Source organism: Oncorhynchus nerka, linkage group LG12, assembly GCF_034236695.1.
Source record: "Oncorhynchus nerka isolate Pitt River linkage group LG12, Oner_Uvic_2.0, whole genome shotgun sequence".
Taxonomy (NCBI): domain Eukaryota; kingdom Metazoa; phylum Chordata; class Actinopteri; order Salmoniformes; family Salmonidae; genus Oncorhynchus; species Oncorhynchus nerka.
Window position 1 is genome coordinate 44,162,103 of NC_088407.1, and position 27,802 is coordinate 44,189,904.

The 27,802-nt window shown below is 42.9% G+C and overlaps 1 protein-coding gene and 1 long non-coding RNA gene across 4 annotated transcripts; both read right to left on the minus strand.

Moving 5' to 3' along the window:
* Positions 1-234: 234 nt before the first annotated feature.
* Positions 235-14,861, minus strand: LOC115138259 (photoreceptor cilium actin regulator-like). The gene is given in 2 exon segments (XM_029674936.2): positions 235-841; positions 11,152-14,861. Coding segments are annotated over 2 exon segments (3,456 nt in total). The 5' UTR covers positions 14,487-14,861; the 3' UTR covers positions 235-720.
* Positions 14,862-20,192: 5,331 nt separating this feature from the next.
* LOC115138260 (uncharacterized) lies at positions 20,193-27,534 on the minus strand. Of its 3 annotated transcripts, none has more exons than XR_003864914.2 (6): positions 26,768-27,534; positions 26,220-26,298; positions 21,948-23,131; positions 21,362-21,413; positions 21,151-21,263; positions 20,193-20,921 (listed from the first exon to the last, which is right to left on the minus strand). It is a non-coding gene; the product is annotated as an uncharacterized LOC115138260 (long non-coding RNA). The 3 variants fall into 3 exon arrangements; XR_010465357.1 differs by having other exon boundaries at positions 21,768-23,131; XR_003864913.2 differs by having other exon boundaries at positions 21,362-23,131.
* Between the last annotated feature and the right edge of the window lie 268 nt (positions 27,535-27,802).

The following is a 27,802-nucleotide window of genomic DNA, read 5'->3' on the forward strand; positions in this document are numbered from 1 at the left end:
CTAAAGGCAAGTCCTTACAAAGAACAAAGCACAGAGAGATTAAACAAGGAGAAAAAGACTGAGAATGTTATTGAGAAAAAAAGATTAATGATGGGTGTCAAAATTATGAAATGGTACCAAGATAGAGCAGGAGAGAACATGAAATCCTTAATAAATTTATTGAGACCTCTTTAAGACTTAAACATAACAATCCCCATTAAAATGAGAATGATAGCTAAGTACGAGATCTGACATAATTGTTCTAGATATTCAGATATGATATATGACTGTAAATTGAATGTTGTGCAAAAAGCAATAACAAGTAGTACAGTATGCGTTTTGATTGAATTCCATAGTGTCGATTTGATTCCAAATGTCAAAGTTGTTCATGTATGCACATTTTTATTGGAAAAAATCAATATAGAAAAACAAGAAAAATACTTTGACAAACCAAAATAGGAAACATGGAGTTGAAAATGTTTAATGGAAAATATAAGTCAGAAAGAGAGTTTATAAAATGAAAAATAAACACGTACACACACACACACACAAGCACGCTGAATCCAGAATACAATAACATGATAGAAAAATGTCTCTGAAAATAATTAAAGGGAGTAGTGGGTAGTGGTACCACCTGGTAAAGAAGCTTTCTTGGAATCAGCACTCCCAGTGAAAAAAAAGTATTAAATCCTCCTGCTAATTCGTAATCCGACTTGGTCTTCCACTAACCAGCCCCCTCATTCACAATGTAAGGCTCTGACCCACAATGCATAGGTCTGGGTGCGAAGCAGAGCGGGCATTCCATCTAAAGTCCGATTTGCTGTCCCATGACTTGTCGTCTCTGTTTGGCTCGTCCTCCAGCCTATGGGAGTGAAATGAAGAGGTGGTTTGAGGATTAGAGAAATATCACAGGTTGGTCAGCAACCAGTTAGCACCGGGCAGAACAAGCTACTGTTAGTCAGTAGTGGAATAATGTGTTAAGGATTAGCTAGCTACATACTACTGTTGGCTACCTGGATGAGGAAAATAGAGAGCACACAAAATCTAGTGTTATGACTTCACAGTAGCAAGATCACAGTGAAAACATAATGATTTTAAAACAGTTAATCATTGTAACTCAAAACGGAACGGTCAGGGTACTTGAATGGTTTTGAAAATTCACAATCAGTCTTGTATGTCTCATCATTGTGCCGTAATCTCCTTAACGAACTTAAATTTTTTTATGCAAAGCTCCCCTCTCACCCACCTTATGTCATTTGGCTGGGAATAGTTCCGCAACATCCAAACAAGCCAGTTTTGCAGCATTAATGTTGCCCTAGTGGTTTTCTAGTAAAACAGAGAATCTATAGAACTTTGTGTGAGTGTCTTTGAGCTTGATTCAATCTGTACCGCTGATGATCTGCACTGTGGCAAAATTGACATTTTTCACAATTTCACTGTATTCAACCTCATAGTGTGGAAAAATACATAAAATACAGGAAATCACATTTTTGACTGCACTGTATTAAATGTGTTTATGGAATTAATGCTGTAGATTGCACTGCATTATGGGTAAAAACCAGAAGACTACTGTTATTAACTGTAATTGGCAGCTTCTTGTAAAAGTTTCACTACCATACTGCCTTTTTTTACAGTAAAAGCGTATGCCGACTGTAGATTAAAATCTACAAATCAAATCAAATCTAATCAAATTTTATTTGTCACATACACATGGTTAGCAGATGTTAATGCGAGTGTAGCAAAATGCTTGTGCTTCTAGTTCCGATAATTCATTAACAACCAACAAGTAATCTAACTAACAATTCCAAAACTACTGTCTTATACACACAAGTGTAAGGGGATAAAGAATATGTACATAAAGATATATGAATGAGTGATGGTACAGAGCGGCATAGGCAAGATGCAGTAGATGGTATCGAGTACAGTATATACATATGAGATGAGTATGTAAACAAAGTGGCATAGTTAAAGTGGCTAGTGATACATGTATTACATAAAGATGCAGTAGATGATATAGAGTACAGTATATACGTATACATATGAGATAAATAATGTAGGGTATGTAAACATTATATTAGGTAGCATTGTTTAAAGTGGCTAGTGATATATTTTACATCATTTCCCATCAATTCCCATTATTAAAGTGGCTGGAGTTGAGTCAGTGTGTTGGCAGCAGCCACTCAATGTTAGTGGTGGCTGTTTAATAGTCTGATGGCCGTGAGATAGAAGCTGTTTTTCAGTCTCTCGGTCCCAGCTTTGATGCACCTGTACTGACCTCGCCTTCTGGATGATAGTGGGGTGAACAGGCAGTGGCTCGGGTGGTTGTTGTCCTTGATGATCTTTATGGCCTTCCTGTAACATCGGGTGGTGTAGGTGTCCTGGAGGGCAGGTAGTTTGCCCCCGGTGATGCGTTGTGCAGACCTCACTACCCTCTGGAGAGCCTTACGGTTGTGGGCGGAGCAGTTGCCGTACTAGGCGGTGATACAGCCCGCCAGGATGCTCTCGATTGTGCATCTGTAGAAGTTTGTGAGTGCTTTTGGTGACAAGCCAAATTTCTTCAGCCTCCTGAGGTTGAAGAGGCGCTGCTGCGCCTTCTTCACTATGCTGTCTGTGTGGGTGGACCAATTCAGTTTGTCTGTGATGTGTATGCCAAGGAACTTAAAACTTGCTACCCTCTCCACTACTGTTCCATCGATGTGGATAGGGGGGGTGTTCCCTCTGCTGTTTCCTGAAGTCCACAATCATCTCCTTAGTTTTGTTGACGTTGAGTGTGAGGTTATTTTCCTGACACCCCACTCCGAGGGCCCTCACCTCCTCCCTGTAGGCCGCCTCGTCGTTGTTGGTAATCAAGCCTACCACTGTTGTGTCGTACTCAAACTTGATGATTGAGTTGGAGGTGTGCGTGGCCACGCAGTCGTGGGTGAAGAGGGAGTACATGAGAGGGCTCAGAACACACCCTTGTGGGGCCCCAGTGTTGAGGATCAGCGGGGTGGAGATGATGTTGCCTACCCTCACCATCTGGGGGCGGCCCGTCAGGAAGTCCAGTACCCAGTTGCACAGGGCGGGGTCGAGACCCAGGGTCTCGAGCTTGATGACGAGCTTGGAGGGTACTCGGGTGAGACACATGAAGCTTAGTAAATATCTCCTTGAAACGGAATATTTTCAGAATATTTTCAGCAGCTGCTGACTTCTCTCTCCTCGATGCTCTCCTGCTCAAACTGTTCCGTTCTGTGTTTCACCGCCTCTGAATCCCCTAACCCCGAATAGATTTTCCCCTGTTCATAACAGTGGCTTGCGAAAGTATTCACCCCCTTTGGCATTTTTCCTATTTTGTTTCCTTACAACCTGGAATTAAAATATATATTTTTGGGGCTTTGCATCATTTGATTTACACAACATGCCCACCACTTTGAAGATGCTAAATGTTTTTTTATTGTGAAACAAGCAAGAAATGTAAAAACAAACAACAACAACAAAAAAAAAGAACTTCAGCATGCATAAACCCTGTCACGGTTTTCTTTAGGTGAAGTAGAGGCGGACCAAAATGCAGCGTGGTTGTTATTCATTCTACTTTAATAAAGAAACTGTACACGAATAAACTAACAAAACAACAAACGTGCGAAAACCTTAAACAGTCCTATCTGGTGCAAAACACAGAACAAGGAACAATCACCCACAAACACACAGTGAAACCCAGGCTACCTAAATATGGCTCCCAATCAGAGACAATGACTAACACCTGCCTCTGATTGAGAACCATATCAGGCCAGACATAGAAATAGACAAACATGACATCCAACATAGAATGCCCAGTCAGATCACACCCTGACCAACCAAAACATAGAAACATACAAAGCAAACTATGGTCAGGGTGTGACAGTACTCCCCCCTCCAAGGTGCGGATTCCGGCCGCAAAACCTGAACCTATTGGGGAGGGTCTGGGTGGGCATCTGTCCGCGGTGGCGGCTCTGGTGCTGGACGTGGCCCCCACTTCACCGTAGTCTTAGTCCCCCACCTTGTCCGCTTCCGTGGCCTCCTAGCCACGGCGACCCTACTTAATGACCCCACTGGACTGAGGGGCAGCAGCTCGGGACAGAGGGGCGGCAGCTCGGGACAGAGGGGCGGCAGCTCGGGACAGAGGGGGGGAAGCTCGGGACAGAGGGGGGGAAGCTCGGGACAGAGGGGGAAGCTCGGGACAGAGGGTGGGAAGCTCCGGACAGAGGGGGAAGCTTGGTACAGAGGGGGGGAAGCTCTGGCGCCTCTGGGCTGAGGCCTCTGGCGCCTCTGGGCTCCGGCAGCAGCGCCGGACAGGCGGGAGACTCCGGCAGCAGCGCCGGACAGGCGGGAGACTCCGGCAGCGCTGGAGAGGAGGAAGGCTCCGGCAACGCTGGACAGGCGGGAGCCCCTGTAAGGATGAGCCGGAGAGACAGCCTGGTGCGGGGGGCTGCCACCGGAGGGCTGGTGCGTGGAGGCGGTGACGGATAGACCGGACCGTGCAGGCGCACTGGAGCTCTTGAGCACCGAGCCTGCCCAACCTTACCCGGTTGAATGGTCCCGGTCGCCCTGCCAGTGCGGCGAGGCGGAATAGCCCGCACTGGGCTATGCAGGCGAACCGGGGACACCGTGCGCAAGGCTGGTGCCATGTAAGCTGGCCCAAGGAGAGGCACTGGAGACCAGATGCATAGAGCCGGCTTCATGGCACTTGGCTCGATGCTCACCCTAGCCCGGCCGATACGCGGAGCTGGAATGTACCGCACCGGGCTATGCACCCACACTGGGGACACCATGCGCTTCACAGCATAACACGGTGCCTGCCCGGTCTCTCCAGCCCCCCGGTAAGCACAGGAAGTTGGCGCAGGTCTCCTACCTGGCTTCGCCACACTTCCTGTGTGCCACACCCCAAGACACCAAACAGGCTACCTAAATATGGTTCCCAATCATTCTCCTCCCATGTCCAGAAGTCTCTCTCGCGCTGCTCCTGCTGCTGCCCGTTACCACGCCGCTTGGTCCTGCTGTGGTGGGTGATTCTGTCACGGTTTTCTTTAGGTTAAGTAGAGGCGGACCAAAATGCAGCGTGGTTGTTATTCATTCTACTTTAATAAAGAAACTGTACACGAATAAACTAACAAAACAACAAACGTGCGAAAACCTTAAACAGTCCTATCTGGTGCAAAACACAGAACAAGGAACAATCACCCACAAACACACAGTGAAACCCAGGCTACCTAAATATGGTTCCCAATCAGAGACATTGACTAACACCTGCCTCTGATTGAGAACCATATCAGGCCAGACATAGAAATAGACAAACAAGACATCCAACATAGAATGCCCAGTCAGATCACACCCTGACCAACCAAAACATAGAAACATACAAAGCAAACTATGGTCAGGGTGTGACACCCCCAAAGTCAACAGTTTGTAGAGCCACCTTCTGCAGCAATTACAGCTGCAAGTCTCTTGGGATATGTCTCTATAAGCTTGGCACATCTAAACACTGGAATTTCCGCCCATTCTTCAAAGCAAAACTGCTCCAGCTCCTTCAAGTTGAATGGGTTCCGCTGGTGTACAGCAATCTTTAAGTCATACCACAGATTCTCAATTGGAATGAGGTCTGGGTTTGACTAGGCTATTCCAAGACATTTAAATGTTTCCCCATAAATCACTCAAGTGTTGCTTTAGCAGTATGCTTAGGATCATTGTCCTGCTGGAAGGTGGACCTCTGTCCCAGTCTCAAATCTATGGAAGACTGAAACAGGTTTCCCTCAAGAATTTCCCTGTATTTAGCACCATCCATCATTCCATAAATTCTGACCATTTAAATTCTGAACATTTAAATGTTTCCCCATAAATCACTCAAGTGTTGCTTTAGCAGTATGCTTAGGATCATTGTCCTGCTGGAAGGTGGACCCCTGTCCCTGCCGATGAAAAACATCCTCACAGCATGATGCTGCCACCACCATGTTTCACTGTGGGGATAGTGTTCTCGGGGTGATGAGAGGTGTTGGGTTTGTGCCAGACATAGCATTTATCTTGATGGCCAAAAAGCTACATTTTAGTCTCATCTGACCAGAGTACCTTCTTCCATATGTTTGGGGAGTCTCCCACATGCCTTTTGCTTTTTAAGCAATTACTTTTTTCTGGCCACTCTTCTGTAAAGCCCAGCTCTATGGAGTGTATGGCTTAAAGTGGTCCTATGGACAGATACTCCAATCACTGCTGTGGAGCTTTGCAGCTCCTTCAGGGTTATTTTTGTTTTCTTTGTTGCCTCTCTGATTTGTCTTTGTCTGGTCCGTGAGTTTTCGTGGGCGATCCTCTCTTGGCAGGTTTTTTGTGGTCCCATATTCTTTCTATTTTTGAATAATGGATTTAATGGTGCTCCGTGGGATGTTCAAAGTTTTGGATATTTGTATATAACCCAAGCCTGATCTGTACTTCTCCATAACTTTGTCCCTGACCTCTTTGGAGAGCTCCTTGGTCTTCATGGTGCCGCTTGCTTGGTGGTGCCCCTTGCTTAGTGGTGTTGCAGACGCTGGGGCCTCTCAGAACAGATGTATATATACTGAGATCATGTGACAGAACATGTGACAGTTAGATTGCACACTGATGGACTTTATTTAACTAATGATGTGTCTTCTGAAGCTAATTGGTTGCACCAGATCTTATTTAGGGGCTTCATAGCAAAGGGGTGAATACATATGCATGCACCACTTTTCTGTTGTTTTTTTAAAATTCGCTTCACCAATTTGGACTATTCTGTTTATGTCCATTACATGAAATCCAAATAAAAATACATTTAAATTACAGGTTGTAATGCAACAAACACGCCAAGGGGGATGAATACTTTTGCAAGGCACTGTAGATCGAGGATTCTACCCAATCCCAATTTTAATGTATCTCTTTGTCTCTCTTTCACCCAACACGATATAGGTTTTGAATTAGTGTTGTAATGAATCCTCTTCTTTGGTTAAATACACTGTTCATTTATATATATATTTTTTAACGGTATTATACAATACAACTAATAGCAATGTACTACATTGTTGTAAATCGCAATGGTTATTTTAGGTGTAATTTGTAAATGATACCGTAAATTCCAATTAAATGTTGGTTTAACAGTACATTCATGTATTTCAAATGGTACTGCAATTCCTCCCCACAGAATACAGTACCTTACCATGTTTTTGGAGCGGTAAAAACCTTTTTACCACATGGTGCATGGTATTGTTGTTTCTGTCTCATCTACATATTTTGAGGCGTGCCTTGTAAGACACTGCATTTGTTGCATCTGTAAGTGAAAGTACTGTACCAATTGATTTGTGGTTGTAGGTCCCAAACAATAAAATGTGTATAGGGGACAGAATGGAGTGGCAGCAAGCTTACAACCTTTAATGGTTGAGTATTTCCCATGTCCTTGGTCTATTTTGCCCTGTACTCCCTGCAAGTTTGGAAACCTTTGCCAAGGCCTCTATAAGTGCAAGTGATATTAAAGAACACCTTCCTAATATTGAGTTACAGCTCTTTCTGCCCTCAGAAAAGCTTCAATTTGAAGGGGCATGGGCAAGAAGTTGTCGAAAGTGTTCTGCAGGGATGCAGGCCCATGTTGACTCCAATGTTTCACACAGTTGTGTCAAGATAAATCCTTTATAACTGGCTGTCCTTTGGGTGGTGGACCATTCTTGATACACACAGGAAACTGATGAGTGTGAAAAACCCAGCAGCTTGGCAGTTCTTGACACACTCAAACTGATGCGCCTGGCACCTACTACTGTAAAATACCCTGTTCAAAGGCACTTAACTCTTTTGACTTGCCCATTCAACCTCTGAATGGCACACATACACAATCCATGTCTCAATTGCCTCAAGGCTTACAGACACTTATTTAAGCTGTCTCCGCCCCTTCATCTACACTGATTGGATTTAACAGGATCATAGTTTTAGTTTTAGTTTTAGTTACCAAGTGTTCCTAATGTTTTGTACACTCAGTATACATATTTGATATGCTGTAATATGAAAATATATTACCTAGCAGCCAACCTGCTTGCACCAATCCCATGCTGTTACAGGTAAATACTGTAAAATACAAACCCCACCTTCCCTCAATGAATTTCATTCATTTATTCATTACAATTGCCGTTAAAACATTACAGTCCGAGTTTTGGTACCATAAAAGGATTACGGTAACATACTGTAAATAATGTAAATTACTGTACATTTTCAGCATTTTCAGTATGGCAGCAGAGTTGCAAGCAAATTACTGTAATTATATAATACAGCTGTGTTGCTGTAATGATTACAGTGGTCTCAATAACTATTAACTAACTAATAATACAGCACTGTTTTTTACTGTAGTACATTTCCTGCTATCCTACTCATTTTACCATTGGGAGTAGAGAAAATGTTGCAGCCAAAATGAACTGCTTACTATAGAATACTACAGTACTTACTATACAATTCTGTAGTAAAATACAGGAAACTGTAGAATACTATACTACACACTGTAATATCCTCGATCATCAAATCAAATTTTATTTGTCACATACACATGGTTAGCAGATGTTAATGCGAGTGTAGGGAAATGCTTGTGCTTCTAGTTCCGACAATGCAGTAATAACCAACGAGTAATCTAACCTAACAATTCCAAAACTACTACCTTATACACACAAGTGTAAAGGGATAAAGAATATGTACATAATCATGTGTAATACTTGAATATTATAGTAAATACTACACTATTATCCAATAAAAATATCACTGTTAAAATTACTACAGTAATGTCCTCTAAAACGCAACAATCTTTTTACTATAGTAAATACTGCAGTATTTAATTTCCAGATACCCTTCCCTTTCATCTTGTGCCACCCATAAGTGAGAAACCTACAGTATAGACCATATGTTGTGTCTCCTACAGGTTGTAGAAAGAGCAGGAGCTTGGAATTATCCCGTCAGACCCAATCCTACCTACATACCTACAGGTTATGGAAAATGTGCTCTTTAGTATTTCTCAATTGGGTTTCCTCAAGGAGAAAGCCTCCACTTCTATGTCAAAGATATTAAAAACAAAAACACTATAGTTGTCACACCCTGACCATAGTTTGCTTTGTATGTTTCTATGTTTTGGTTGGTCAGGGTGTGAGCTGAGTGGGCATTCTATGTTACATGTCTAGTTTGTCTAGTTCTATGTTTGACCTGATATGGTTCTCAATCAGAGGCAGGTGTTCGTCATTGTCTCTGATTGGGAACCATATTTAGGTAGCCTGTTTGGTGTTGGGTTTTGTGGGTGATTGTCCTTGTTACTTTGCACCAGTATTAGGCTGTTTCGGTTTTCGTGTTACGTTTATTGTTTTTGTATTTGATTCGTGTTTACTTTGTTTCATTAAACATGGATCGCAATAGCCACGCCGCATTTTGGTCTGACTCTCCTTCACATACAGAAAACCGTTACAATAGTAAATTACATCAGTCTGAAAAACACTACAGTAAATACTACAGTATACTATTATCATCAGAAACACTATATTAATTACTATAGTATATATACTAACTATAGTATACTATAGTTTTATTACACATTTCATGCGATGCTACTCATTTTTCAATTTCCTACAATTCTACACAGTTTGCCAAGACGTGTTAATGATATCTGAGTGTCAATGACTAACAAAATCAAGGGACCTGCCCACCCCTGGCCATGCACAGTTGGTATTCGGCCATAATTACTCAAAGTTTAGTTAGCTGCCTTGCTGACATTTTAATTTAGTGACTCTCTGTGATAAAAAGTGCTGATGCACAACCACATTTTAAAATGGCACCTTGTGTATTCTACTATTCTAACTTTCAACAGCAAGTTGAGACCTCGACTAAGTTCCTAAAAGTATATATTTTTTGCCCGTGGGCCCTATGCGACTGCTTATGTCGCTTATGCCTGAAGCCGGCCCTGGTGGCTCAACTAACCCTTGGCACCGAGAGCCACACTCCCCTGCAAATGTATGTCAGTTATTTTAGTAAAATTAACTAATCGAACTTCTTCAAGCCTGAAAACACAAAACACTGCACTTTGGAGAAGTGTAGATGGTTGTTTTCCAACTATTTATATAGATTTTATGATTTGGTTACCAAAAGGAGAAGACTGTGACTTGAAACCTTGGGAGTAAGTTTTCAAGTGTCTTGTATTGTATCAGCTATATTGGTCATAGATTTCAAATGACATTCATGCTGGTAGTCAAACCATAATGGTTATGTATAATCTTATCAAGCATAATTTCCTCTCAAGTGGTTTTATATAAATAGCTCAACGAAACCAGCAGGCTTCAAAAAAATTAAATATGTGCTCAAATGTTTACACCATGACAAGTGTGTGAATCCATTACATTTTCCCTCTAATATTTGTTTCTGAATCTGGGTGACATTAAACACCAAAAAAGTACAAATTGATTTCATAAAAAGAGACAAGGGTGCACTTTGAAAAACCATTGAGATTAGTAAATAATTTCTCCAATAGTATTTTCAACTTCAGTGATAAGATAAAAGAATGCTACATTTCAAGCATGAATGCAGTTGTCATTTTATGTAACCCATAACAAGTTGAAGATGAAAACCCGAAAGTAGAAACCTGTCTAACATGGCCCACAATTAGTAAACTTGATTTCAGAGGTCATGCATTTTAATATTTGTGATTTGTGAAAATAGTTTTAGTCGAGCATAGAGCACATAGTCTTATGGCTATTGTGAAATGAATCAAGTCAATAGAATAGTTGAATGGAGCAGAAAGGACCATATGTGCTGACTATTTTTAAATAGAGGGGTACATGATGCACATGCCTTGTTCTTTCATTTGCAGTTTTTACTAAAACAGGATGATAATTGCCTCATGAAGACAGCCAATTCTTGGTTCATCTTGTTTCCCTATTAGTGATCCCATACTGTGCTACAGCAGAGAGAGAGTTTTGACTACAAGGAGAGTGACAGGGGGCTTTTCCCTTCTTTGAGGAAAACAAATACTCATTGCAATATCCTAAATCATAGACATACCCTTCCTTCGATAAATTTGCATGGGAACACATCGATTTATGAATTGAAAGATATTAGAGCATACGACTAGTGGGAGCATACTACTTTATTATTGGATTTTGAAAGAGAGATATTTAGTTAGAGGGAAACATTGACACTCACCCGTGTATGCTGATGGCTGGCTCACTCCCACAAGTCTCTGCGAATGAGATGATGGTTGCCCTGGGTGGCAGGCTTAGACTGGGCCTCTGGTCTGAGTGGCTGCGTCGGATGAAAGGCTGTGGCCCTCGCACGGACATGGGGAGATTGTGGCAGGCTCCCTAAGGAGAGGCCACCGGTGAAGTCTGTGGGGGGCGGGGTACGGGACAAGGCTGGGCCTCAAACAGTGAGGGTGAGGCCGGGCAGAAAACAGAGCGAGCGTTACTTAATAACTGAGAGATAGCTGAAGCCCCTGAGGTGGAGTCCTCGCTGTTGTTCTCTCGTCTCCATCTTTGTACCCTAGGGGACGCTGGTGGTGAGGGTGCCTTGAAAGAATGTGTGGAGCCAGAAGAGCTGGAGTTTGGGGTCATTACTTGTCTTGAGGCAGGTGAGCTTGGGAGTCTTCTCTGAAGTGGTGGTGGGGTGGGAAGTTTGCGAATGACCGGAGGGCTGGTTGAGGATGGAAGCATAGACAGTTTTCTGAATGTGGGGGGACTGGGGAATCTTCGATGCAAGCAGGTTGGGGTTGAAGGTGTGGAAGGCAGTATTCAAGCTCTAGATACAGGCAGGGTGGCAGGTGGTTGGATACTGACGGTTGAAGTGGGAGGCACTGTCTTAAAGGGGCTGTCATCGCTTTGTCTACATCCCGATGCAGCTCGATTGGGGGAGGGCCACTTGGGCACATCCTGACTTTTCTCCATCGAAGACTCTGAGGAGTGCCGCAAGTGGATTACTTTTCTGGCTTGCTTGTAGAGAGTGGCCGCCTCCTCTGTCTCTGGGTTTACCTCCAGCTGAGGCTCATTGTGGCTAACCCTGGAACTAGCAGAGGTATTCTGCCGTACAGTCCAGACAGGGGGCATGCTGCTCCAGCCCTGGAGCAGGTTGCCTCTGCTGGGTAGCAATGGCACAGACTGCATGGAAGCACGCAGCTTCTGAGATGCAATAGCCATCTTGGGAATAGGGGATCGGCCCCTACTAACAACCCCATCGTCTACGTCGCTTACTGTGAGGCTTTGTGCACCTTCAAAGGAATTGTCCATCAGGACCTCAAGAGGAGGGGGTGGCAGACTTTGTACGTCTAAGTCATCTGTCCTACTGCTGACCCCACTGCTCAGAATAGCCTCGATGTCACCTACTCCAGGCATAACAGGGACCCCACACTTTCGAACACCTTTGATAGGCCCTAACATTTTGGAGGGCTCTTGGTTGGGCTCTTCCACCCCCTGGCTGAAGGTGTCAATCAGCCTTTTGACAGAATTCCTTCCCCGGTACAGCCCTGAGGACAGACGAGGTGACAGTGGAGAGCTAGGAGGTGGGGTGGCTTTCAACAGCCCCTTGGCGGTTTTCTTGTCTTTCCTTACTTTTTCCTCCTCCATGTCCTTGCTTGCCCCCTGTTCCCAGGAGCTACGCTTAGTAAGCACTGCCTGGTCCTGAATTGGAAAAGTGTTGTTGATCTTCCGCAGGGTGGATTGTAGACGTTTGGATGCCAGGGACTTTGCAGTATATCCTGGGTTCTGTTTAGTGGGACCTGTCTTGGCATTCTCTTCCATCCTGCCTTTGCTCATCCTCTCTAGCCTCTGACTCAGATCCCTCTGCGTACTCTCTAGTTCAAGCAATGTTGGATCTTCACCTTTGCTGCGGAGGGATTCTACAGACTGTGAACGGCCCTCTTTGGGAACAGGGGTCTTTTTAATTGCCCTCTGTACAGGGGCTGCGGTTCGGGGCCTTTTTGGGGATCGCTCCTCCCCCTCTGTCCACTGGCGCCTGCTGGTCTTGGGGCTGTCTGTTGGTTTAGTTTTGGCACTGTCACATTGTGAGGGAACAAATCTAATCTGACCACTTATGGCATCTTTCATTTTCAGGGTCATTTCCACATTTTGATGGTTCTCTATGCACCTGGGTGCCAGGCGACTAGGTTGCTGGTTAGGATCAGATGGTGAGGAGTAAGATTGCTTCCTGCCACCTTCTCCCTCTTCTTCCCCCTCCTCATCATCATTGTCATCCTCCTCACCATCATTTAAAAAGGCAGATCCTAGTAGTGACTCTGTGTCTTTCTGCTCTTTACTCATTCTGGTGCAGGCTGAGTCTATGGAGTTTAGGGAGTTGGTTGGACAAACTTTCTTGGTAAACTTTCGCCTTGGTGCCCCTTGCCGGACTAGGGTAGCATTGCTGCCAATAGGGCTGTAAGGAGTGGTTTGGTTGGTCGCAGTGTACTCACAGCTTTCACGATGAATTCTTTCAGACCCAGCTAGTGACTCGCTCTCGGCCCCAATTCCACTGTCCTCACTGAACAATGCAGAGTCCTCTGGTCCGGTCGTACGGAGTGAGGCAGCCTCAATGCGGGTCAGCAACTGCATCAGTCTTGTCTCTACATTACGCTTAGCTTTTAATTTCTCCTCCAGCAGCTCAGAGACAGAGATGAAATACTCAGCCGCCTCCTCTAAGGCAGAGTCCCCAATGCCACCCACAGACTGACCCACATTTTGCATCCTTTGAGTGGTATACTGAAGTAGCTGCTGCAAGAGGTCTGGTGAAGACTCAGCATTGGTGGATCCAGACTTGAGGGGGGTGAAACTGGATAGGTTTTTTATTGGGCTTGGCCAGGCGAGATGCTCCCCATTGTCCTTCAGAAGCCTTTCACCCTCGTCTGCCATTTCCTCCAGCCCTCGGTTGATTTCCTCGTAGCGCATAGCCATGAAGGTCACCATTGGCTGCACAGACACCTGGGTTTGGGTCACCTGGTCCAGGAGCCGCAGCAGAATCTCATATTTGCTGATGCTTGGGTTTAAATAGGCATACACAGCCTGGTGGGCTTTCACTAAAGGTTCCGGAAAATCAACTTTCTGCTCCACAAGGGGAGATTTCTTCTCCTTCTCTTTCTTTTTGGTCGGTTTGATTCCTTTGCCATTTTTCTTTGGTTTTCGTCCACCCTTTTTGTCAGCCATATCTTGCCTATCTCCTTGTTCCTCTTTTACATGTGGCCCTGTCTCTTGAGTCCCCACTTTTTTGTCAAGGATGACCCCCTCTGGAACCAACTCGGTCAGGGAGGGTCTTTTTTTCTGTGGGGTTGAAGGTGCGTCCTTCTGAACAGCGTAATTCTGACCAGCCAGTCTACTCTCCCCACTTCCCCTCTCCCAAGTCTCTCCATCTGTGTCTCCTGTTCCGGAGGAACCTCCACTCCCTCCATCATCAGACTGGGACTTCCCTTGACTCTCTTGGCCCCCTGGTAGTAGTGTCCTTCCCCTCCTAAAGGTGGCCTGACCCGGAAAATTGTTACCTTTAGACGGGGAACAGCCCATTGCGGCAGCTCAATTTAAGTTGATTTCCTCAGTGAACAAGAATTCTGTGAAACTCCCACAAAGACGGAGGGGAAATAACCTTCGCAAAGGAAAGAGAATAATAGCCAAGGTCCTTAGCTATCAGCTGCACCTGTCATCTTCAGATGGCTCCAATCCGCGACAGACTTGTTGATACTGGCAGGTTCTTTATCCTTACAAAAAAGAAGACAAACAACACAAAACAGGGACAAATCCATTCAAAAGTGTCCTATTTTCTTGCCTATCATAGATAGGTTTAAACAAAATATCCACATATCCATTTTCATGTTTTCTGTTAATTCCCTTTTGCATAACATCAACATCTTACAGCTTGTCCTATGGAACAACATCCCTGTGTACTTGTAGAGGACGAGAAGCTGAAAGGATTAGAGAGGCTTTCAGTGAACTCCTCAGTGTGCACATGGCACATTAAAGCAAAGAAAAAAATCACACTTGTAAGACCTTAAGCTCATTACGGTAATCAGGGCTGCTTTCAGGTGGCTTTTTATAGAACAGACAACAATATCTCACTGTTTAGTGCCCTAGCCAAACCCAAAGGATACTGTAAACACAGTATACTGCCAAGTAAAATGGACTGGATGCTCAAAATCAACTCCTATATTAATATTGTTATTTCAATACAACAGATGAACCAATAGTGGGTTTTTCAACTGAACTCAACCTGAACGGCTTTGCTCATGCACATTATGTAATCCAAAGTATACTTGCAACCAATAGCTGGTTATTCTACACTCTCAGAAAAAAAGTAATTGTTGACCTACAGCATTGTTCCCTGGTGTCACGACTTCCACCGAAGTCGGCTCCTCTCCTTGTTCGGGCGGCGGTCGATGTCACCGGCTTTCTAGCCATCGCCGCTCCATTTCTCATTGATCCATTTGTTTTGTCTTCTTCCCTGCACACCTAGTTTTCATTCCCCAATCACACTGCAAGTATTTATTCCTCTGTTCCCCCTCATGTCTTTGTGTGAAATTGTTTGTTACGTGTTAAATGTTGACGCGCCAGAAGGGTTTGCTTATACCGTGTTGTTCACGAAGATGTTTATTGTTAAAATTATTTGTGACTGTTTTGAGCGTTTTGCACTTTTGCCTAGGGGCTGGAGGTTTTGACGCACTTGCGTCCGTCTGTTGGTTTCTCCTGCCTCAATAAAGTGTGCGCCTGTTCACAACTCCCTGCTCTCCTGCACCTGACATCGCTACCAGTATGCACACACCTGACACCTGGGGTACAAAAATATCAAATACACATTTTACCTTCAGTGGTACACACAATGATCTCCAATGGTACTGTTCGGGACGTTTTAGGGTACATGCACAGATTATCTAGTATAATATTTTTTTATAAAGGTACACTCATCACACACTCGCAACAAAATGGGTACGGTGACGCTATATTTCTGTTTAACAGGGTGGATGTATGGATTAGTGGGGAAGTGACTTTCAGTTAGTTCTTTCTGGCCACCCGTTAGTTGAAGTTAATATTTGTTTTTGCATGTCTGCTTTATAAGCAGGTTGGTATTTAATGAGCTTACTATTGTACTAGAGAAGTGGCTCCCAAACTTTTTATAGTCCTGTACCCCTTCAAACATTCAACCTCCAGCTGCATACCCCTTCTAGCACCAGGGTCAGCGCACTCTCAAATGTTGTTTTTTTGCCATCATTGTAAGCCTGCCACACACACACTATTCGATACATTTATTGAACATAAGAATGAGTGTGTTTGTCACAACCAGGCTCGTGGGAAGCGACAAAGAGCTCTTATTAAAGGACCAGGGCACCATTAATAATATAATAATAATCAATAATTTTGCTCTTTATATAACCATTTTACATATAAAACCTTATTGTTCATAGAAAATTGTGAATAACTCACCACAGGTTAATGAGAAGGGTGTGCTTGAAAGGATGCACATAACTCTGCAATGTTGGGTTGTATTAGAGAAAGTCTCAGTCTTAAATCATTTTCCACACACAGTCTGTGCCTGTATTTAATTGTCATGCTAGTGAGGGCCGAGAATCTACTCTCACGTAGGTAGGTACGTGGTTGCAAAGGGCATCAGTGTCTTAACAGCACGATTTGCCAAGGCAGGATACTCTGAGCGCTGCCCAATCCAGAAATCTGGCAATGGCTTCTGCTTAAATTCAATTTTCACAGAACTGCTTGTTGCAATTTCGATGAGACTCTCTTGTTCAGATATTGGTAAGTGGACTGGAGGCAGGGCATGAAAGGAATAACGAATCCAGTCATTTGTGTAATCCGTTTCGGGAAAGTACCTGTGTAATTGCGCACCCAACTCATTCAGGTGCTTCACTATATCACATTTGACATCGTCTGTAAGTTTGTGTTTATTTGCACACAGAAAAATGATTCAATGATGGAAAGACCTGTGTGTTGTCCATGTTAATGCAGACAGAGAAGAGCTCCAATTTCTTAATCATAGCCTCAATGTTGTCCAGCAAATTGAATTTAGTTGCGGAGAGTCCCTGTAATCCTAGATTCAGATTATTCAGGCGAGAAAAAACATCACCCAGATAGGCCAGTCATGTGAGAAACTGAAGTGAAAATTATGGTCAGCAAAGAAAACTGTAATCTCATCTCTCAATTAAAAAAAACGTGTCAATACTTTCCCCCTTAATAACCAGCGCACTTCTGTATGTTGTAAAAGTGTTAATGGTCGCTGCCCATATCATTGCATAGTGTAGAAAATACACAACACTTTAGGGAACTTGCTTTAACAAAGTTAACCATTTTCACTGTAGTGTTCAAAACGTCTTTCAAGCTGTCAGGCATTCCCTTGGCAGCAAGAACTTCTCGGTGGAAGCTGCAATGTACCCAAGTGGTGTCGGGAGTAACTGCTTGCACACGCGTTACCACTCCACTATGTCTCCCTGTCATGGCTTTTGCTCCATCAGTACAGATACCAACATGAGCAGCAGCTACGTTTGGTGGAATTCCTGTGAGAGAGTAACGGTTAATGTGATTGGATGCTAATTATTTGACTGCGATACCTGTATTTGACATTGTGTCGTTATTTCGCTGAACACACTAGATGGTTGAATGTTATTTTTGGCAGTGAAACGAGGCTACTCAGGTGAGATAAAAACCTCACCCACATGTATATCCCCATTGGAAAATATAAATGGACTGTTTGAAAATATGAAGAAAAACATATGTTAAAACAAATATACATATATATATATATACACACAGACACTACCGTTCAAGGTTTGAGGTCACTTAGACCTCAAACTTTCCATGTTTTCGAAAGAAAAGTAACTTTTTGGCCATTGAAATAACATCAAATTGATCAGAAATACATTGTAGGCATTGTTAATGTTGTGAATGACTATTGTAGCTGGAAACGGCTGATTTTGTATGGAATATCTACATAGGCATACGGAGGCCCATTATCAGCAACCATCCTTCCTGTGTTCCAATGGCACGCTGTGTTAGCTATTCCAAGTTTATCATTAGAAAACCCTTTTGCAATTATGTAAGCACAGCTGAAAACTGTTGTCCTGATTAAAGAAGCAATAAACTGGCCTTTTTTAGACTAGTTGAGTATCCAGAACATCAGAATTTGTGGGTTCGATTACAGGCTCAAAATGGCCAAAAACAAAGACTTTCTTCTGAAACTCATCAGTCTATTCCATGTGAGAAATTGCCAAGAAACTGAAGATATCGAACATTGCTGTGTACTACTCCCGTCACAGAACAGCGCAAACTGGCTCTAATCAGAATAGAAAGAGGAGTGGGAGACCCAGTGCACAACTGAGCAAGAGGACAAGTACATTAGAGTGTCTAGTTTGAGAAAAAGAAACACCTCACAAGTCCTCAACTGGCAGCTTCATTAAATAGTACCTGCAAAACACCAGTCTCAACGTCAACAGTGAAAAGGCGACTCCGGGATGCTGGCGTTCTAGGCAGAGTCCCTCTGTCCAGTGTCTGTGTTATTTTGCCCATCTTAGTCTTTTCTTTTTATTGGCCAGTCTGAGACATGGCTTTTTCTTTGCAACTCTGCCTAGAAGGACAGCATCCCGGAGTCGAATCTTCACTGTTGACGTTGAGACTGGTGTTTTGCGGGTGCTATTTAATAAAGCTGCCAGTTGAGGACTTGTGAGGTGTCTGTGTATATATACACATTTGTATTATTAAATGTGAATCATATTTTTATTTTGCGTTCCCCCAACAGCATTGTACCCCAGTTTGGGAATACCTGTACTCGAGGAAGCTCTGCAGAGTGGTCACTAGCTGGCACAGCCACAAGGTCATGCAATATTTTAATTTGAAACCTAACCTTAACCTGACTAACCCAAGTGCCTCATCCTAACCTTAAATTATGACCAAATGATTTGATAATTTTAGTTTTCATACATTTTTACGGTCAGTTCTGCCTCCAGGGCAAGACTTTTGACTATAAACGCCAACCTGCTCTTTTGACTATAAACGCCAACCTGGCTTACATAAGAATGTGACAATGAAGAGCTGTAAATAATATTGTAGTGAACCTTGGTATGGATTTCTTGGTGTAATGGTTAAGGTGGTGGCTTGACAATCGCTGGACCCAGGTTCAATTTCTGGTTGGGGTTCCCCTTGAATTTGCTCCACTGGTGTCAGAAGAGTGATGGCAGAGAGATTGTTAAGTGTTAGGGACCTGATATTGAGAAGAGATACATTTTTGCCACTTACAAGGTACCTATGGCTTTGTCACTGTGGTGGTACCATAAAAAGGCCTATGATACACTATTGACTATTTTAAGGTACGAAACGCAAGAGGACACCTGTGTGCCCATACCTAATGGTACAATGCATGTACCGTACAAGGCACCCCTACAGTGACCCCACTATCACAGCCAATAAACCCTGTAACTGTTTTAAAGTCACCATTGGCCTCTGAGCGGATTCCTTCCTCTCCGGCAACTGAGTTCGAAAGGACGCCTGTACCTTTGTATAAAAACCTTAAGTGATACTGGCAAGGGCAGTGTGCGGGTCTTTATTTTCTTTAAGATGTAATCTAATTATTCCCACGCAAGCCGACTCAGATGTTCGAGTGCTTTTCCTATTTTGAAATATAATTATCAGATCAAATGTATATCTACTGAGTAAAAGGCCCAACTCCATGCGTGAAGTCATTGCTCTTGCTGAAGTTAGGGACTTTCTTATTAAGGATGTCGATGCTGAAGATATGTACTGTATAGCCATGATCTGGTGTTACATGCAGTTTTCTTAATACTTCTTGTTTATAGTTTTCACCAGCCTTGTCATTAGGCATACCTCTTGTTTTACCTTACATAAACAAGCCACCAAATATATATTGTTATCCTAGCTTAAGTTCAAGTTTAAGTCTTTTAAATCTTTGTTGAAGACCATTTTAGTTCACCTTCAGAGTGTCTAATCACCTCTTGATTTTCACCTAAAATGACACCCAAATCTAACTGTCTGTAGCTCAGGCCCTGAATCTTGATATACCCACACTTCCCAAGAGGACTCTATTAATAGTGGGCCTGAAAGGGGAACACCTTTAATTCTATTCTCTGGTCGACTGTACTTCAGCCTCACTTGGATCAATATATTACACAAAAGGTGACAAGAGAAGAGATAAGAGGGTAGAAACAAGTGAGGAGAGGAGTGAGACGCTAATAAGCAAGTTCAGAAATATGGTAACAAAAGTATGTTCAAATGTTCAGTTCAGTAAGTCTTTATTGTTCCAGAAGGGGGAAAAATAAACAGATATTTTACAACGTGAGTCCATAAACAACATTTACAAATGAGGAATAAATATATATAATAATAAATACAGTATAATAAGGATTATAGAAATATATGCAAAACAAGGCCAAAAGGTAAAGAAGTCAGTGGCACACAGAGCAGCAAGATTAATTTCACAACAAAATAAAATAGTTTAAATACAGAAAAAGTAGAATTATTAAAATGTAAATCAAACTTGCATAATATATTGATCATACACTGTAAACCCTGTCATTACTCAAAACTTTTGAGGAAACCCATTGCACTTAGTATATCTGAGTACAGTTACTTAAAGTGATTTTGTAGTCCTCACTTAAACCGATAGAGTCACTGTGATCCTGTAGGGGGTTCACATTTGAGGTGTATAAAAAATAAGCCCCAATATAATTTCCCTGTGTGCCTTGCCTTTTCGAGTGAATTGTAGCATTTACCACCCATGACTATATTTGTTAGTAACATGGAGATGGTTGTTGAATTTGATCATTTTTAGTCCTGTGGCCTTCAACAAGTGAATTCCTAGGTGAATGTTATCATTATAATTAAATGTTTTATGACAATACATTACATACATTCAGGGATGGACTGGGAGTAGAAAACGGCCCAGGACTTTGATCCAGACCAGCCCACCAGAACTGGCCCCCCACGGCCGCCCTGCGAATGCACACACGACCAGTCCCTAATACAACCACCTAGCTGCATCACAACCATTGATCACCATTGCAGTACTACTTTAAAAAGGCTGCGGAACGCACCCACACAAATGCTGCACATTGTTATAAAACCTATACAGAAAACACACTGAATTTGTCATGATTGAACAACCTCACATCACATGAAGCCTTGAGTGAAAAAGAGATGCTAAAATATCCACAATACTCACTGAGACATAGAACTGTCTAACTCCTGATCAGGGTCAGCTGGCTGGCTTTAAGTCATGGGAGTACACCTTCTAAAAAACAATGGTTGAACACCTCTCCAAACATAGAACGTAACCTGTAAGAGAGCAGAACAAGCCATCATGAGTCATGATTCATCTACATCACCTGAAGCTTAGAGTAAAAAAGAGATGCTAAAATATCCACAATACTCACTGAAACATAGAACTGTCTAACTGCTGCTCAAGGTCAGCTGGCTGGCTTTACTCTGTCCAAGTATTGGACAGCAATATCAAAGACAGGAAAAAGAGACATTAGAAATGTAGGAGTAAAATAATGGTAAGTAAGCAAGTTATAGGAAATATGTCACAACAGCTGGCTTTTCTCTGCAACTCTATGGATCACCATGTCAGCATCCAGGGCCATTAGGATTTCCTTCCCGGTGGCCATCAGCATGAAGGCCTCTAGGTGTTCTTGTGAGAGAGTGCTCTTGATATACTTTAAGGTAGAGAAACTTCACTCACAAGCTACCTGGGTAACAGAGAGGGTGAGTAGGAACTACCTGGGTTGCTGAGAGGGTGAGTAGGAACTACCTGGGTAACAGAGGGTGAGTAGGAACTACCTGGGTAACTGAGAGGGTGAGTAGGAACTACGTGGGTAACAGAGAGTGTGTAGGAACTACCTGGGTAACTGAGAGGGTGAGTAGGAACTACCTGGGTAACAGAGGGTGAGTAGGAACTACCTGGGTAACTGAGAGGGTGAGTAGGAACTACCTGGGTAAAAGAGGGTGTGTAGGAACTACCTGGGTAACTGAGAGGGTGAGTAGGAACTGGTATCCAAGGCCAAGTATATGGTATGCATCAGTCAGCAGGTTGTACCGTCTCAGCATCTGCTAACAACACAGTGGAAATTCTTTGCAGCATGAGCAGCATTTATTATTCATTTCCACCAGGTCATCCTCCACTGTCCTGGTCATGTATTCCTCCAATCCTGAACCTTTCCCATTTTTCCACTATACAGCGAGGCTCTGCAAATTGTCAACAGTTGCTCTTGTAACAGTATGATTCAATTGTTAAATTCCAACATAAAATGGACATTATGCCACCTCCTGGTGGATTACTGTGTTTACATTGTCTAACACAGTGATAAAGGTATGCGATTCTGGGTAATCCACAGCAGAATTATGGAGAATTGCTGTTGGTGAGTTGAAAATTGAATGGTCTAGGGACAGAAATATATAAAGTTGACATTAAATCATAAAACCCACATTTTACCTCGTACATTAGCAATTTATGTTTAGTAATTAATGTTGTTGGTTTAGCGTCAAATAAGCCACTCTATATGTTACTTGCCATGTGAGTTTTATGCTAGCTAACGAATGCATCTTCTTTAAGAGTGCCATTTTTATCCTGTCGACTACTGATCATTCATCCATACTGTGTGTGTCCCATCATTGCAGGTAATTTATGACAAATATATAAAATATATGTTTTATAAACTCATGAGCACCAGCCAGCGTATCAGCCTGGTTTTGTTAGCTGACGAAAATATGTGGTACATTATATTTCTTCGCCACAAGTGTGACAGAGTAATTTTAGGTTAATTTGATTTCTTTTGATACTAAAAAGGATGATAGTTTATTCTGATGTTGTGAATATGAGATTACACATGGAAACAATATTTTTTTTTATTATTGTTAAATGCACTATGACTTTGAAAGACATTTCAATTGTTCTTTTGTCAGTATATTATACAGCAGATACATGGAGAATTGCTGTGGGATTGCTGTTTATATCCCGGCTACTACTCATCATTCATCCATACTGTGTGTGTCCCATGATTGTAGTTTTGGAAATAAAATAATTCCATTACTCCTTCCTGTGTTGACTCACGGACGGGACCAGGAAGGGCACATTGGTGCTGTGACCCGGATCATCAATCAAGATTGGTGTTCCTCATCGAACTGGGAGCCGTCCTATCTTCTGTCTATAGGCAGCGAGAGGAAACACAGATACATCTGTCATTTGTTACATTTTTTTTTCTTTCATTTTGAGCTACAACAATGAGTTTAAACCGTATTGATTGTTCAGATCTGCTTACACCTGTCAATGTTGGTAGGGGAAGAGGTGTGTTGAGGTCACCTATTCCTTTCCCAACTGGTAGTCCTTGTGTGTGTGTGTGTGTGGTGATGTCAATGTTAGTGAAATTGCAGGGGAAGTTCCTTTAGTCAGTGGGGACAATGCAGCTTCTCATGGTCATCATCTAGTCAACTCACCTAGGCCCCATGTTGTTAGCACCTCCACTCCTAACCACAAAGATGATTCAGTGCTAATAGGCCAGATGAGTACCATAGTCCAACAGATAATGCTATCAGCTAGCTGCTGTCCTATCTTGCACTTCAGCTCTAGTAGCCCAACAGGAGCTACAGCCACAAGCCAAAGTGAACCAAGACAGAGACCTGACCCTCCAGTTAGCCAAGTTCTAGACTTCTCCCAAGTCCAAGTAGTCACCCAAAGAAAAGTCTAAGAACCACCTTCCTTTAGAGGGGGAGATCAGACACAATTACCTTTGATGAATGGGAAGAGGCCATGAAAAACTATATTAAAAAGGAGCACATGAAAATAGAGGAGCAAGCCGAACAGATTCTCATCCATCTGAAGGGAAGAGCAAAAGATGTAGTCAAAATCGGAATCAAGAACAGTGACATTGACATTCTTGACATTCCAGATGCCATCTATAGTGTCCTCAGGAAGCATTTTAGCTGCAGTCAATACTCATATATCCCACTTCAAGATTTTTACACAAATCTACTCAAAGAACAGGAGGATCCATATGAATAATGGCTAAGACTGAACCGTGCAGCAGACACTGCTACAGAAGGCCTGAAGGAACAGGGTAAGGCAAATTAAGATCTTAGCACAGACATCACACACATGTTCATCAGGAACTGCCCAAGCAACGAACTAGCCTTCACGTTCAGATCCAAAACAATTGACCAGTGGTCTGCACCTGAAGTACAAGATGTGTTAAACGACTACCATGCAGAGATGAGCTTCAAAGCCATCGCAGAAGTACACAGAGAAACAAGTGAGAGAATCACAGTGAACAGAGTCGAGGTTAGTTCCACTTCAGTCCCAGCCGCAGATATACAGGAGCCACAGCAACCTAAGAGCTCAGATCACTGCTCTAGAGAGAGTAATTGATATGCTAGAGAAGGTAATGCTGTGGGGCCTTAGACCAGCTCAAATCTCAGGGAAACGGACTGCTAGTAATCTACCCAAGATTGAAGGCCTGAATGCCACACCTTGTTCTGTGTGCAAAGATTGCACTTACTCTGCTCTCACTCATTGCCGTGAGAATAGACTGTTCAGTGTGATTCAGCTCACCATTCTAGATGCAACTTTCCGAAGACGAAAATTGATCATGAGAGTAAACCTCCCAACACCACCACTGATGATATGGAAGATTTTGAGTCCCTATACAAGCTTTACAGCAATAGTATCCCTGACAACAAAACTGTAATTTTTCAAATGACACAGAGAATTCCAAGAGCTGACAGTTTATTTTACACACCAGTCTCTATTGGAAATGGCCCTACACTAAAAGCAATGATTGACAGTGGGTCAACGGCATGCACTCGGAGTAAGGGAGCCGAAGCAAGCCTTTTTACATTCCACTCCGGACATGAAAATATATTTGGCTGATGATGTAGTTATTGTTGGCCGTGGTGGTCATCAGTTTACCCCTAAAGCGATGTATGATCTTGACTTCGCAGTTTACGGATGTAAAATCATAATCCCTGCACTAGCCGTGCCAGGCCAAGTTGACGAGATGATACCAATTTCGTGGTTTGTTAACAAGAAATTTATCGAGTGGTTGAAAAACTAGTTTTAATGACTCCAGCCTAAGGAAACTTCTGACTTCAACTGTGTATATTCTTTTAATTTTATTTTTTGAATTTTTTTCTCCACAATTTCGTGGTATCCAATTGTTATCCAATCTTGTCTCATCGCTACAACTCCCGTACGGGCTCGGGAGAGACGAAGGTTGAAAGTCACGCGTCTTCCGATACACAACCCAACCAAGCCGCAGTGCTTCTTAACACAGCGCGCATCCAACCCGGAAGCCAGCCGCACCAATGTGTCGGAGGAAACACTGCACCTGGCAACCTTGGTTAGCGTGCACTGCGTCCAGCCCGCCACAGGAGTCGCTGGTGAGCGATGAGGCAAGGATATCCCTACCGGCCAAGCCCTCCCTAACCCGGATAACGCGAGGCCAATTGTGCGTCGCCCCACGGACCTCCCGGTCGCGGCCGGTTATGACAGGCTGGGCGCAAACCCAGAGTCTCTGGTGGCACAGCTGGCGCTGCAGTAGTGCCCTTAACCACTGCGCCACCCGGGAGGCCCAGCCTGTATATATTCTTAATCCATTCCTTACTTAGATTTCCGTGTATTTTGGGTATATGTTGTGAAACTGTTAGATATTACTGCACTGTCGGAGCTAGAAAACTAAGCATTTCGCTATACCCGCAATAACATCTGCTAAACACGTGTGTGACCATAAAGTACTTCTTTACTTTATGAAAAGCCATCTGACCTTAACTGTTCTGGTAGTTTTGTTAATTGTTTTGAGTGTGTAACAGTATAGCTTCTGTCCCTCTCCTCGCCCCTACCTAGGCTTGAACCAGGGACCCTCTGCACATAGACAACAGTCACCCTCGAAGCATCTTTACCCATCGCGCCACAAAATGCACAGCCCTTGCAGAGCAAGGGGAAAAACTACTTCAAGGTCTCAGAGCGAGTGACGTCACTGATTGAAACGCTATTAGCGTGCACCAACGCTAACTAGCTAGCTATTTCACATCGGTTACAAGTGCATGGCATTTCCCCACAATTTGCCAAACCAAATGAGAAGATTGTAACAAACTTGCATTTAACCACATTCAGGCTCCCTTTTTCATTTATTTTGTGTGTGGAGTGTTTCAGAAACTACCAGAAAGCCTTAGGCTTAGGTCCTCCAGGTGTTTTCTTTAGTAATTGTGTGATGTTTTTATTTTAATCACATGGACCTCAACCTTTTTATCCCCTTCTACTGGGGGTTTCATCCAACACAGTCTTCTTGATGAATTCTGCCATACTGGTACTGGCGTCTGCCTGCAAAACAAAATAACATTACAATGCAATGTTCCACTGCATTAACCCCATACAGAAACCAGCATTATCCCCTGGACCAAAACTAGCCCTGACAACCTGTACCTCCCTACTCCCTGTGAAGGGAGTCCTTCCCGAGGTGTGAGCCTTGTCTGAGAGAGCAAATTGGAACAGAAAGGGGTGGAACTTGCACAGAGGGTAAATTCATGTAATTTTTAAAATTTATGATATTAACAAGCTGGGGAATACATAACCCATTTAACAACTCATCTATGGAAATGTACCTGGAATTCACAAGTATAGACAACTGAAAAACTTGACTTGAATTCTATGTTGTCATTGATGTGGGTACTAACCCATACACCCTTGTATTCTGAAGAAATTGAAAGATACATTTGTTAACAGTATAATGTTATAAGGAGATCAACTTAATGGTATAAGGATGTAAAAAAAAAAAGGATTTAACACTTACCTCATAGGAATGTTTTGTCTTGAGGTACTCTCTGTATGTGCAGGTTTCTCTTTTGAGTCCTCACCTAGGTGGTCACTGAGAGGTGGAGCCTTTGCCTACTTTATAACACAGGGTCTGTGGTGAAGTAACCAAAGGCTCCACCCCTCAGATCATAAAATGTGTTCTGAGCCACAGGTGCCCCAGGCTGTTAAATGAGAATAAACTGGGAAGTTCTGATGCGCTTATTTTTAGCAAGTGAATTGAACTCTCAAATGAATACACAAACGCTGATACATTTGTGTTGGTTTTCTTAAAAAACAAAACAATGGACAAGACAATATTATGTAGACTATGGGCTATTCATGTTAAATTTGCAACAGGTTGGTTTGCGTCAAAAAACGGATTATACACATAATCCATATTATGACCACTCTATGCAAGTCAAACACATTCAGTCTCAGTAGCAAGTTGACAGACGTTTGCTACGACGGGTTGGTGTCACATCACACGCGTAGCTAAATTGTATTTTTTCTTTGGTTACGAGTTAGTGAACGCGAAGAAAATCTGCCCGTCCACAGCGTGCTGTCAGCCTGGCGCGCTGCTAATTTATGTGATAGCGGCTCTGAAAACATTTAGCGGTTTGACGCTGAAAATAATGCTGCGCAGTGCTAGGCTTGAATGTACAACGACCAGGGTAGTTTAAAGCAACAGCTACAATCGGTACGTTCTGACTTTACCATCTTCCACCGAGCCTGAAAGAACCGGAGAACGCAAAACGGAAGTGCGCATTTTGGAACATAAGTATGCTGTGAACAACAATAGCGGCATCAGCGGTTCGCCTTCAAAATAAAAGTTTCAATTGAAACTATTACAAACGGGAAAAAGTATCAAATGTTATTTATTGCTGTTAAAGACCCGTAATAAAAGCTACGACACTAATATTTGTGAAACATCTTTACAGTTCTATTCTCTGAGTGTCACTGAGTAAACCGATACCCCATTTCATGGACCCAAAATCAGCTGTACATTACAATATGAATGTCCAATACGCACAAT